At 38.2% G+C, this 14,811-nt stretch overlaps 1 protein-coding gene across 1 annotated transcript in view; it reads right to left on the bottom strand.

The window, feature by feature from the left end:
* cdh13 (cadherin 13, H-cadherin (heart)) overlaps positions 1-14,811 on the bottom strand; it is a 424,551-nt gene that overhangs the window by 205,711 nt on the left and 204,029 nt on the right. Inside the window, exon 6 of the mRNA XM_066713996.1 lies at positions 8,113-8,257. Within this exon, the coding sequence (XP_066570093.1) occupies positions 8,113-8,257 (145 nt within the window). The remainder of the gene's footprint in view (positions 1-8,112; positions 8,258-14,811) is intronic.

A 14,811-nucleotide genomic window follows, 5' to 3' on the forward strand; every position in this document is an offset into this window, starting at 1 on the left:
GAAAAACACCCCCAAAGCATAATGTTTCCACCTCCACGTTTGACGGTGGGGATGGTGTTCTTGGGGTCATAGGCAGCATTCCTCGTCCTCCAAACACGGCGAGTTGAGTTGATGCCAAAGAGCTCTATTTTGGTCTCATCTGACCACAACACTTTCACCCAGTTCTCCTCTGAATCATTTCAGTCCTTCACGGCATAGTGTGTTACCAATTGTTTTCTTGGTGACTATGGTCCCAGCTGCCTTGAGATCATTAACAAGATCCTCCCGTGTAGTTCTGGGCTGATTCCTCACCGTTCTCATGATCGTTGAAACTCCACGAGGTGAGATCTTGCATGGAGCCCCAGACCAAGGGAGACTGACAGTTATTTTGTGTTTCTTCCATTTGCGAATAATCGCACCAACTGTTGTCACCTTCTCACCAAGCTGCTTGGCGATGGTCTTGTAGCCCATTCCAGCCTTGTGTAGGTCTAAAATCTTGTCCCTGACATCCTTGGACAGCTCTTTGGTCTTTACCATGGTGGAGAGTTTGGAATCTGATTGATTGATTGCTTCTGTGGACAGGTGTCTTTTATACAGGTAACGAGCTGAGATTAGGAGCACCTAATCTCAGCTCGTTACCTGTATAAAAGACACCTCGGAGCCAGAAATCTTGCTGATTGATAGGGGATCAAATACTTATTTTCCTCATTAACATGCAAATCAATTTATAACTTTTTTTGAAATGCGTTTTTCTGGATTTTCTTGTTGTTATTCTGTCTCTCACTGTTAAAATACACCTACCATTAAAATTATAGACTGATCAGTGTCAGTGGGCAAACGTACAAAATCAGCAGGGGATCAAATACTTTTTCCCTCACTGTACAACACTGTGGATGCATAAGGACTAATAGAGCATAATCTGTAAATACATTAAAAAATAAATGGCATGGGTTTTCCTCTGAAAAATAGAGAAATATGACATTTCAACATACACTGGTCTGCTGTTGTACAGTCTGCACCGCAGAGAGCGGATCACCCAGAATGCCTTATGTACAGGTGATTGATAGGTCACTGTCAGCTGTGCACAGGAGAAACAAGATAATTCCTCCCTTGGGTCTTTTCTGGTTGGAGAAAGTAATAATAAATAAAAGTGAAACACACTATCAAATGGGCTGTGGAGAATATCTGCCCACTCTTTCCCCTTATATTTTCCATGCTATTTACTTTTGCGTATGTTCTTTATATGGTTCAGGTTGGGGTTCAATTGTATTTCCACACAGCTGGAGTTTAACAAGTTTCAGGTCTTTTAAACTCACTGAAAACTGTCTAACATGGACACTGACAGACTTAATGTGTATGAGCAGAATATTTTATACAGATTTCTATGTTAACATTTATAGGTTCTGATTGCAGCTGGTATTTGAAGAAGAAGCAACTGCTATTTAAGTATGTTATGGTGAAAGGGCAAACTAGTTTGGGGTGGAATCCCTTCATAATTCAGAAGGGTTGATGTAACAGCATTTACCGCTGAAATATTCCACTTCCACTCCTTTATTTTTTGTACATATGTTTTCTATTGGTTTTATAACTGTCATCTCAAGTTGTTTGAAAGAGAGCATTGTGCAAGATGAGGACAAACTCAAACCTTTAATGCCGGAATGTATTATTTTTATCTGATTAATCGAAGTAGTAATCAGTAGGTTAATTGATCATCAAAATAGTCAGTAGTTTGTCGCAGCCCTAGTATAAACAGAATAACTCTACTGATCTTGAGATAATAAACAATACAATACAAAATAATTCCTATCAAATTGAGCCATGGTCAGGAAACGACAAAACAACACTTTGTCTTCAATAACACCACAAATCCCCATACACACGTGATGTACACGCATGTGTTAATACCCAGGGAAAGCAACAATAAGGATCATTGTGGATGTCACATTTCCAGAGGTCAAGTTCAAGTTTTCACTGCCAGCGGCAATGGATAAATATCCATATTCCCTGGTTCAAAGTGGACATCTAGTCTACAAATCAATTAACGTGATTTTATATCTGGATCTCTCACTTGCCCAAATTATTTTTATTGAAAGGTATTTCTAATTTAATAGAATTGCGAAAGGATTCACTTCATCTTTGTCAAGAAACAAGAGAACTTATGAGGAAAAGGGGAGCAATAAAATAGTCAACCACCCCAAATCAAAAGTTAATTACATCAAGCAGTGCAAAACAGTATCACATTACTGTAGATGTAAGAAAGTTTAACAATAACTTAAATAATTTTAAATAATAGGGACATCAAAATGCATATATGATGATGATGACACAACAATCTAAAACATAGATGCGATTATCAAGAAAATGGAAGAACCCTGATGAAGAGGTCTCAATGAACACAAGTGAAATACCAGATGTGATTCCAGAAGAAGTAGCCTATGCCTAAACAAGATGAAAAATGGGAAACCTGGAGATGGTGGAATCACAGTGGACACCCTGAAAGAAACTGTCTCGGAGTTAAAGAAATCCCAGATAAATGGAACAATGCAACCATCAGTCTCCTTCACAAGAAAAAACTGAAGAAATATAGGCCCATTAGACTCCTTCCCATTGTATAGAAAGTATTTACTAAACTAACTAGACATCTTCATTGTAAGTTATTGAATGACCTACCTCTACTATTGTCTCTTGTGCTGGGTTTGCTCACAGCTTCAGAGTGTTTCTTGTACGAGATATAGCTGACAGACAATGTAGTGACCTATTACAACCTGCAGGTACCATTGCGGTTTTACTAGCTTTTTTTTTCATGCTGACATCACAAAAGCCAAGAAACCGCCAATATAAGCAGCATAGCTCATCACTTCAACAGCACACAGATAGACGCACACTTGCCTCTCCCATATTGCACTCTTGGAAAATCAGATAAAGGCCACAGAGATGTCTGGTGAGGAATCCTGATAAAGACCAGATTGGGAGGAACCAGGTAAAAATCAAGTCAAGATTAAAGAAACAGCCCTTAGGGGACAGCGAGATGCATAGATTGACGAATGGGACTGAAGGACTTCTTGGTCCTGAGGTATCTTTGATCAGTTTGCACAGTAATGGCAGACTCTTGTGACTCTCAAAGGTGAGGGATAAAGAAGGTGAGGCCAGAGGAGATTGGATTTGTATTTCAATTTGTTTTCAACCTCTGCAACTTGCCTGTTGAGTTTACTGCAGGAAAAAATACACACCACACACAAATACATTTATATATAGATATAGATAGATATACGGTATATATATATGTACATACGTATGTAAATATATACACATATAGTTTATGTCAAAATAATGTGATATCATGATCATGGTGTATGTGCTTCCACCCTCTGTTGCATTTTGCTGATGATGTCTTTTCCTCTGAGTTTCATGCAGACATCACCTTAGACACCGTTGCTCATGACACATCAGCAAGTTGAGCTGTCTTGGTCACTGCAGCTCCTGCCAAAGGCGCCCCAATAAATCATCCCTCTTTTAAAGTCACAGAGGTCTCCTCTTGCAGCTTTTTTATACATATTTATATACCCTAGGCATGCTGGGATGTCATTTGCTTAATTAAGACATACACCACAGCTGTGTGGAAGCCCTTGCTTTCAATATGCTTTAGTTTCGCTTGTTTAACCAGGCGTTTCCATTTTTTTGTCCACTTCCTGTACATTATCTCCGTCACACTCTTGGAAATAGACCTGTTGAAGCAGAGTAGCCTCTATTTTCGAGCAGAACAGTTAATCTGATCAAATATCAAAGCCACAGGGTTACACTTGACACTAACCTTTTGCTGGAGAGTACAATTAAATCAATGTGACTTCATTTTTATTTCTTAAAGGAGTACAATTCTATTACCAAACCTCATTTTATAACTTAATAACACAAACAAAAATGGGACGAAATGAAACCCACAAGGATGATTGTCTATCAAATACAAACCTAAACAAAATGATGTGAAATATTTGGTCCCTACAAGGAATCTGACTGGAAATATCCTTCCAAAAAAAAATGCATCAGCGTTTAGAAAGGCACTCTCCTTGCAGCAGTCCTGAGCATGTACAAGAGCACCGTCTACCTGGTTCTCTCCAATCACGTATAACCGCTGTAACTAAAGACTCTGTGTCTCTGATTACCAACATCAAAGAAGAATCGAAATGCTGATTTTAATGTTTCTTCAATTGTCTAACAAGAAGAGTTCAAAGCTGTGATTAATGATTGTGCAAGGCTCAGGCTGTTACTTTGTTTCTGATTACTTGGGTCTGAAAGCGTGAGATGAAAGCTCTGATTCTCCTGTTTACCCCTGATCAACTCCAAGGAGAAACTATATATGTGAAGCTCACATCATTAGTTTCTATTGTTATCACCTTTCATGGTGCAAGGAAGGACTAAACCTGATGGTACACCCGGAATGGATGCAGTCTCATGGATGCAGGATGTCTGTGGATTCTAGGGGAGATACTGAAATGCCTCTGGATAAGCATATGCATTTTTGTGACTATGGAAGTAAAGACAACAAAATATAATAAAGCTAATAGCAATGTTAAAGGATGATAAATATTTACCCATGGCATGTTAAAAGGTGACAATCATGACATACATTTATAATTATTACTACTACTTTGAATGAGTAGGTATTATATGCCTAGACGCTGGAGTTAAATGTGTTGTTGTGGTAGCGGACATCAGATCCATTAACAGAAAATGCAAGTACAAGCAAATTAAGTAAGCAATAAATTAGGCCATAATGTCATCTATGGCAGAACAATTCGAATCTTTCAGTTTTTTGTTCACAATGCTGCATGTTTCCACTGAACTCACTGTAGGATGTTTGAATCCTGCCTAATGCATATTACTCCACCAAGATGGTGTGCAAACAGTAGTCTGGAAGGGAAAGTTGTCGCACAAACCAAAATCTGTTGCCTCGTTCATGCAAACTCAACAGTTCACGTATGTGGTAGTCAAGCAATTATTAAGGGAGAACAAAAAAAAAGTGTGTACCGCCACAAAGAACAGGAAATGCACAACCTTGCAGCTGTTTCAGCAATCCAAGTGCTTCCTCAAGGGTATAGCAGGTGTAATAGCAGCAGATGCTTTTAGACCTTTTGAAAAAAACGTAATTAAAAGATGGATTTGGATTTTTCAAATCTGGTATATGCATATGGCAGTTTTCTGTAAGAAGCGTTTTTGTTTCTTTGGAATGAATCTGCCTTGCTGTAGTGATGCGTTTGCAATAACATTTCTTTAGCAATTGCACCTGTGGCTCAAGAAACATTTTTGTAAATTGTAAGTTCAATGTATTGATGGAAAGTTAGAAGGCACTACATTCTTAAACGGATTGTGAATTTATCTCGGTGCCACAACATGAGCAATTTTTAATTATCATCAGCGTATCAATCCATTTTTATTTTGTGTAACGCCCTTCACAACAAGTTACCATGGAGCGGTTTCACAGATAATGACTAAATCACAATATTTCAAATAAAGCCACTATGACCATAATAGCCAATATAACCATCAGGCACAGAGCAGGTGATTTCTTTTTACAAACTACCTATATAAGATGGAAGTAAGCCTTTTCCTGAAGTAGTACAGAAGTACGATCTTTAGAAACGTTTGGCAGTTGTTTTTTTTGTTTTTTCTTTTCTTAGCAGACCCCTTACCCAGGCTATGAATATGTCAGAAAAACATCCAAAAAGAAGCCAAAAAACATAATCCTTGCACTAAACACTTATGAGACGAATGTGATGTTCTCGTTTTTAAACGGGTACTAAAAGTATCTTGAAATGCTTGAAATGTATTAATGGAATTGGTCATTTTGCAGACTACAAAATTACAAACCCATCAAGGAGGGCACTTATTACCAGGAAAATCTGCGTTTTGAAAGAGCAAAGCAAACATCCATCATTTTTAACTCATGGCTGAAATCCCCTGTTCTGCAGGTTTTAATAAAGGAGATTCTTCTATGTCATCTCTTCTATTCCTCAGCTACAAAAGACAACAACATTAACACAAACTATACAATACTTACATTACTTAATCTCATCCAAGGAACTGCTTTCTAAACATTACACAACAGGTCACAACAAGGGTTTGCTGGACATTCACATTCTCCTTGGATTATTCAATTTTCTAGGAGAGTCTTCATAATTTCATCAAACCAGTCAAATGTATTTGAAATGTAACCAGACTAGATAAATCCAGTACAGCATTGGGTCACAGAAGATGCACAGTGCACTTTCATTTTCACTTTGTAAAGTTACTTATTAGATGACAAAACACAAAGTAGTCATGAGTGTGTATATATTATTTTCTTCACACTGCTTGATTTCCTTGATTATTTTTGATGTCTATGATCCAGTGTAAGATTTATTATTGCCTATATTTACAGAATGATACAAGACAGAGGTGTCATATTGGGGTTGCAGTCTGATCATGCTGGCATCTGTTTTGGTGTAAAATGCAGCACATCATTCAAACCTGCGACTGGGGTGTCTTTGAGGGGATCCTGTTCATTTCCTTAAATGTCTAGTGAAGTTTAATGTTGCCAAGCAACAACCAGAGCCAAAGAAAGTTTTATAAGAATAGTGCCAGTGAAAAACAAGATCACTGTAAAGCTGCAAGGTTGCTCAGGGATGAAAAAAGAAAATGCCAGTATAAGGGCTCTGAAGGTTTACTATTGACAATCACACGTCTCAGCGATTTTCTTATTTCTGCAGTTTATGAGAGCAAAAACCAAAACAAAAACTGAATTTTATAGACCTAAAAGGGGATTATTTCCTGAAGGGCTTAGAAGTAGTTTTAAGAACAAAAAAAACAAAGTGCAAACATAATTCCGCAGACCTAAGAAAAAGCAACTGGACACATTCCAGTCAAGTAATGAGAATTATATGAATCTGTAAGGATGTTTTGGAGAAGTATTGGAGAAAATGTATAAATGGAGAATTAAATAATTATTTTAACAAAACCTGTGAAAAAACAACTTAACTCCCTATAAATAAAAATGAAGAAAGCCAAGAGACAAATGTGTGAGTTTGTTGCAGCGACCAGAATATTGTGTTGGTTTAATGAATAAGAATTGATATAAAGTGGTGATTGTTGAACTCTTCTCCCTCTCCAGAGCTCTGACCCTTCAGAGTCCAGTCAGTTCCAGCAGGCTATCAAATGCATCAGAGATGTGCTGTGTTGTCACTGAAGTCCACAGTTTAGGGAGGGATACGGACATCTCGTTAGAAAGCCATCATTCAGGAGATGGGACCTCAGCCAGCTCGGAGCCTGCTGGACACTTTCTCACACAATTGAAATCTACAATACTGTTCAGGAAGGTGTCAATCGGCCCAGCGCATCTCACCATCAAGAACAACACGAGGTCATAAATCCCCTTACAGCTACCTGATGAGCAGCCAATCAGCAGGCGATGTATCAGTGCCATGTGGGATCCACCAATGAGGAAAATACCCAGACCGCAGTCCACAGCTGGAAGTAAGCCAATCAGCGCTTGTATAATTTTTCCCTAAACTGCAGCACCCAACATTGATTAAATGCTCCGTTTGCTGTCTAGACTCTCCGAATACAAAGAAACCTGAGACTTAGCCAAGTACTCAACTCCCTTCAAGATGCAACGCAAGTCTGTGTTTCACGCTGCTTGAATTCCATAATAGCACTACACTGTAGATGAACGGGGAGGAAGAAGAAGAAAAAAAGGAGAACGAAGAGGAGGAAGTAGCAGTCGATTGGATAGTTTATCTTCTAAAGAACAGATTGTTTTACCCTTGAAGGGATAAAACAGTTTTTTGAAGGCCACATAATGCCAAAGTGTTTCCCTGACATGCAAGCACAATTTAAAGACAGTCAGTCAGTCCAAAGCAACATGAACATCTGCTGATTATGTTGCTTCTGTGTTACTTTCCTTAAATATGTGAAATGATTTCACTGAAAGCTGCTGTATAGTGCTTTTTGGAAGGGGTCACACTAACAATCCCATCTGTTACCTCCTTCTACCACTGAACCCTCCCACTTTTAGTGAATTCGCTTCCTCTTAGTGCTCCGGCCCTCACTGCTAGCCTCACCCACCCGCCACCAGCCCCTCCAGTGCAAAGAACCTCATACCTGTGGGGGAGCCCTCGTACACCTGCCCAAAATACGGCCCTTCCTTGAAAATGGGTCTGTTGTCATTCTGATCGATGACGGACACAACCAGGGCGACTGGCCCCTCCACGATCTTCCCACTTAAGTCCGTCGTCTCAACTTGCATCTGTAAAGAGAACACAGATGAAAAAAAGTGTCAGTTTGGAACAACAAGGCAGCCAAAAGTAAATTCCCGACTTAGCCCATTTGTAGTTAAAGAGCGACTGGTAAGGCTACTCTGTCGGCCTGGGAGGGAGCCCTGCAAGCAGCCGCCAAAGACCTCATGCTGTCTGAGCGCCTGTGGAGGGAAATCAATCGCAGCCTTGTTTCCCCATTGACCAGTTTGCAGCCCACTGGCAAATGAACTGTGGGTAATGAGGTGAAAACTGCATTTCATTTGAACGCTTTTAGTTGTGTTTTTTTTTTTTTTCCCCTCTTAACATGTGGCTAACTAGTTTTGTGAGTTCACACAAGAGTGAGAGACTTGCATGTGCGCTACACAAGATGGTGGGTGACACACTCTATCATTTTATTTTTATATTATTATTTCCTGGCATGACAGCAGAACATTTATAAACATTTATAAGCTCTCAGTATTCAAATAAAACTGCGGCAGCACTTTTCACATTATTTTGCTTTGTCTCTGAAGTCTAGTTCAGCAAGCATACCATATTTATTATAAGAAGATAGGCAGTGATAAAAATTAATGACCATTCATTTTTTGGATTATGTTAGGGACATTTATCTCCCTTTTAAATTCAAATTGAAAATGTATTTTATTCCTTGGGGGAGGGGGTACTATTACCTGTCTGCAGACCAGAAGATTATTGCTAATTATAAGGCTTTTTATAGCCTTGGGTGGGCAATTACTTCACACTATTTTATAAAAGGGTATTCATTTGAACTTCTGCTTCCCAAGTTGAAGATGCAGACGCTTATCAATTTCTGTAGGTTATTAGGAACTGTTACAATTAAGTTCATACTTCAAACCTAACTACAGTCACATAAAGCTTGAAGGGGGGGGGGGGATCTTGTCTCTCATTTCCTATAATTATGCTTTCATTGATTGTACCTGATATCGCAGCCCTACGGTACTCATCAAAAGCAATAGATTAAGAGAGACAGTCATTGGCATAGTTATTTCTTTCTCTTATTATACGCATATTGTGATCCTCACTGTTGCTGATCCTTCTCTGAATATGCCCGGCTCTGTTTGCTAACTGCGCCAGTAAACACTGCGTCTGCACAGCACATTTCAAAGCTGATTACCAGGAGATGTATAGAGGGAGTTTATCAGTGCTGTACGATGCTGACAAGAGCATTGGACAGGATTAAGACCCTTAGACCCTTCGATTTCTGAGGAAGCCGTTTTTACTTGTTTTCAGTGTCATGCATCTGTAAGACCTAAAGATAAATTCACTTAAATCACGTTACTTCACAAAAGATTGGGGAAAAGGCATTAAAAGCAAACGACTTTCAAAATCAGATGGAAACAGACCCAGAAAAAGCTGTTTTAACAGACTATGTTTTCCTGCAGTAAGTTCCTTGTAAAAATGCATACCTGCAAATCTCTTCAATATATATGTATTTAAGCTAACTTCACACAGGAAAAGTTCTCAGTGTTAGCCTTCCATTGGCAAATGTCATTTTCTCTATATGTACATTCCGACATTTATCAAGAGGCATATGCCAAACGTACATCAAAATGTCCTACACGTGCGCGCAGCTTTAAATCATTGCCGCAATCTATAATGGCTAGGGCCAACACTTGGCTTTATTTTATTTTATTCATGAGGTCTCTGACATGCAGTTTTATTTAATAACATCAATGTAGGCATACGGCTGAATTCCAGGAGTTGGACTCCTGATAGGTCAATATATCAAGTTTGTTTTTTTCCCCACCATGTGCCTTGGGAGATGGGAGGCATTTTGTGCCCGGGGCAAAAAGATTATGGAAGTGCCAAAAGGTCCACTCAGCAAATTCTGGGTGTAATGTCCTGTCAGAAAATACCCATTAACCGATTCTGGTCTACTATTGCATTTGTTTTTCCAGCACCGGCTTCCATAAAATAAATAAATAAACACAACATGCTGTAGCTGAAAGTGTAGAGGCCACACCAGTGATGCAGATCATCTTATTCACAGCTGTAGTAGATGGTTGTGCCCGTGCTGCATTGGCCTAAACTCCACTGAAACTCTCACAGAACACCCCGGCAGTGAGTTCAATTAAAATTTAATACCTCGTGGCTGAATAAGAGGGAATTGCATTCCTTCTTTACTTTATTGCTGTCTCAAGCAAGCCCTGTGCTTACTAGAGTGTATCACGATAAGCCCGGCTTCAGAAGACGCTCCACTTAACAGAAGCACTGAAACTAATCCAGCCATGCTTTTGAGGTTGCTTTAAACCTAGTGGTCAGCATTTTAAAAAGAAAATAAGAGAGCGACAACAACAAACTACTCAACATGTTCAAAAGGTGGAAGGTGGAGTACAAAAACATGTCAATTTAAATGGCACACATTTAAATACACCATTTAATTTCCAAAATATTGTAATAATACAGAGAGGTGTGAAAATATCACTGCTTGTAATACAAAATAATGGAAATGGAGTCACTGTAATTGTCCCCGTATATACTAAGCAGGGGAAAACAAATCTCAAGAGAATTGGATCATTCAGACACAGTCAGTCTGATGGAATAACATGACCAAACTTAAAATACAAATCCTGAGAACTGCAGTGATTTTGATCTCAAAGATTCATCTGAAAATTGTATTATTTTGTACTTTTACATACACCTGTTTATTTACTTGATACAGTAGTTCCAGCAGTCCCAGGATTGAAGCGGAAAGCCGGTGAGGTGTATTCAACACCCTGCAGGGGACTGTGAAAGTCCACCCCATCGTCTACCTCAACTACAGATTGGGAATAAGGGATTCTCAAGCACTTTCGATGCAAGTCATTTCAGAACAGAAAATCAAGTATTTCTTCACACAAAGAGTTATGGTAAATACTACCAATCAATGTTGTGGTTTCTTCAGGAAACAGCTTGTTGAAAGCCTAGGATCAATAATTAAGCACCATTTCCCATGCTGTTGTGTTCCCATCTCTACAGATATATAAATACAGTGAAAAAGGACTTTAAAGTATGTTCTATACCTGTAGATATGGTTTTCTTTTCCAACAAGGACTACAGCAAGAGAAATGATCAAGGTCTTCAAAGACGAATCCTTGCTTTTGTTTTTGAAGGGAGGCAAACCGGGACAATTTTTCATATATAAAAAAAAACAGCTTTGAGTTATTTGCCTTGATTTGTTTCATTTATATTTCATGTATGTATTAGTTAAATGACATGTTCACATGCTCCCCCTTCCAAAAAAGAGGGGGGGAATGGCACCAACTAAAATCTTCATTAGTCAAATCTTGTTTGACTTCATAGATTTCAGATGTACTGCCTTCTTTCCAGAGCTGTATTAATCACTGCTGATTAAGATCCGGTAGGCACATGATATGAATAATAACTTGGTCACCAAAGAGCGAGCTTTTTTCATTCCATCATTTTTATGATTTGTATGATGATTCTTGCTCATCATTGAATGAACGTCAGGTCTAAAAAGGAAACACAAAAAAAAAAAAAAAAACGCAAATCATATGCCAATCTATTATTTATTGACAATGTATTTTTAACTTATTTATATTCTGTTATTTATATTTTTCCACATTACTATTACAGAAGATTAAACTTCTCGAGGAATGCATTAAGCTACTTGTTTTCACTAAATGAAATGTAGAATCCAGTAAGAGAAATCTGCAAAACGTATGCCTTTTTCTTCAAAGACAAATTTAAAGTATCCTAATTTCATGGTACTAAAAATTAATGCCTATTTTTGTACGAAATGTTCACACCAAGACATACATAAAATATGTGCCACTTTGCAGAGTCTGGACATTACCCTCTATATTATATATATATACACACATTCAGATTACATTTGAAGGAAAAATGCTGGCCATAAATAACACAAGGTAGTTAACTTTCTCTTACATAGGACTCTTTCTGTCATACTTTACATCTGCAAGCCTGTTTAATGTTACACTGGAAAGAGGTGGGCGTGTGGTTAAAATCCATCTCTAGAGAATGTTACATCAGACACTACAGCAAATTAAATTAAGCAATGATGAACTCTGTATGCAGTCTATAACAGAAAACACTGAGAGCTGCCATCACCTACATATACATGTGTTATTATATCCCACTAATTCTGTAATACCTTGACTTTCCTAAATTCTGGGAATAGAAAATGCATATACAGGGATAAAGGTTTTGCTCAGAAAGAGATTGTTCCTTTTTCATACTGCATAAAACCAAACTTCCTAGAGAATCAGGGAGAGGATTACTTTATCTGCTCCTACAGGGACCTTTCTGGTTTCTTATTACTTTAAGTATCTGCAATTATTTCACACTGATCTAAAGCATAACAAAGGTACATGACCGTTTTCGGCAGCCGCAGCTTAGAATGGTACCAAAGGTGGAATCGGCCCCAGATAATAAAATACTCAAGGTCAGGTGGATTACAGTAAGTAATGAGGAAGAAACCTAACACAACTTCAGGAGGGATGTGCCGCTGCATGAATTATGGTGCTTTTATGAATGATGTCCTGCTTAAAACAGCCTCATTACTCTGAATAATATGTACAATAAACAACACATTGTGATCAAATTATAGAGTTATTATACAAATGATAGTTTTGAAAATCAAGCCAATCTATGCAAACATTAAAAAGAATTAAAGCTTCACCTTATGTTGGTTTTAGTTAATATAATACTTGGGTTATGTCCCACTGCGTGTGGATTTCGTGAATACGTGCTGATACTTCTGCTTAGAGTGCCATCTGTAACGATTCGCGGCCGTTTCACCAAATGTGGGATGTGTACTTTCCAGTTTTCACAGGGAGTAATAACAGTGAATAAACAGTGATTTTATAACAGGTTGCGGGTCATTGTGCCAATCTACTTTGGCTATAGTGGTTAGTAAGCACATAATGCATAAGAATACATCAACAGATGTTGTAAAATCAAATCTGATCCAGTGATTTCATTTATGCATTTGACATCTTTCTTTCTTTATTAATTAAGCTCATGTCAATGCAGTAATGACATCAAAGCATTCAGATATGGCATGGCAGGAAAAAAAAATTAAAGACGCCTTGATCGGGCTTAGACTGTGGGAACGGACCGAGAAATCCCAGTTGACTGCAAGCATAGGGAGAAGGCTAATGGATACACCTGGTCTTAGGATGGGATATTGAGAAAGGATATTGAACTGTTCTTAAAATTCACATGACAGGTTCTTGATACGCGTGAATTGAGGTGCAAGGGCCGCTCATTGCGTGAGCAAGCAGCCAGCCCAATGCTTCATTAGGAGTTACGTCGGCCTCACCTTGTCATCTCGAAGCCCCGGCATGCAAGAGTCCTTGACATCAGGTGACAGCAGCGATCTCACTAATAGGCATCAAATCAAAAGGATGATGTATGTAAAGCTCCAAAGATCTTAATAATGAGTTGTGGGAGCAGCAGCAAGGTTGCTGACCTTTATATTTCCAATAAGACTTTCAGTCTTGATTAAAGGATCAATAACTGAGGGGCAAAGAGTTCGACGTGTTAAGAAAATGCTGCCCCTTTAAGACAAATATATGCATGAGACCTGCAATCAATGCAATCTCCTTACTGATATTTCAACTCCTGCCTAAAGAGGGAAATTATAATATATATATATATATATATATATATATATATATATATATATATTTTTTTTTTTTTTATGGAAATGAAAGGACCAAGTTGAGCATGATGTTAAGACGTGTTACAGCATTTAAGACGTATACATATATTATTATATATTAAGTTAGATTCTCTGTCTAACAAAAAGTTCTTTAACAATTCTTCCCGAGCACAAAAAGCTTCATGTTTCGCTGATATCTTTTTGATGATAATTGTTTAGGATGATCAGCAGAAACACAGGAATATACAATTCATAAAGACAATGGCTAAGGCTAGGAAGGCTAGGAAGGGTAGGGCAAAATGCCAGGCCTTTTCTATAGGATAGATATTAGACAGAAAAGCATGCAATTGCTCGGAACCCATCAATGTCACCTTCTTTGCAATCATATTCTTGTTATAAGAATAGGGTCAAAGCTACTACAAATAAACTGATGTTATTTCAACATAAAATAGTAGTCTCAGAAAATGTGGGTCTCTTTAAGAGAGAAAAGAATGTAATTTTAGCAAGAGCAGCTATTAAACAAGGAATATAATGAGGTTGCAACAGCACAATTACACACAGCACACATCACAGGATGTTAAACAAGTAAGAAATTAAAAATCAGAAGCGTTTAGAAAGTGTTAAGTTTATCTTTGAGATATGTAATGGATTCTTTATTTTTGAATTTTCCATTCCCATGGTTCATTCTCATGCAATTTGTCAGTGTTGTCAGCATACACTTTTAATTGATTGCTTTTCTTTGTGGACCTCAAGAAAAAATTGTGTTGGAACAGAGCTCCCAAATAGGAAAAAGCCATTGCCATTGTCATCATGGCAGCTGTGGTTGGGGGCTGGGCACCAATGGATTAGAAGCTAGTTGAGGAAGAACCCGATTGTTCCAAAGAAGTGACTCCTGTTGCT

Source organism: Amia ocellicauda, chromosome 9 (genome assembly GCF_036373705.1).
Source record: "Amia ocellicauda isolate fAmiCal2 chromosome 9, fAmiCal2.hap1, whole genome shotgun sequence".
Classification (NCBI taxonomy): domain Eukaryota; kingdom Metazoa; phylum Chordata; class Actinopteri; order Amiiformes; family Amiidae; genus Amia; species Amia ocellicauda.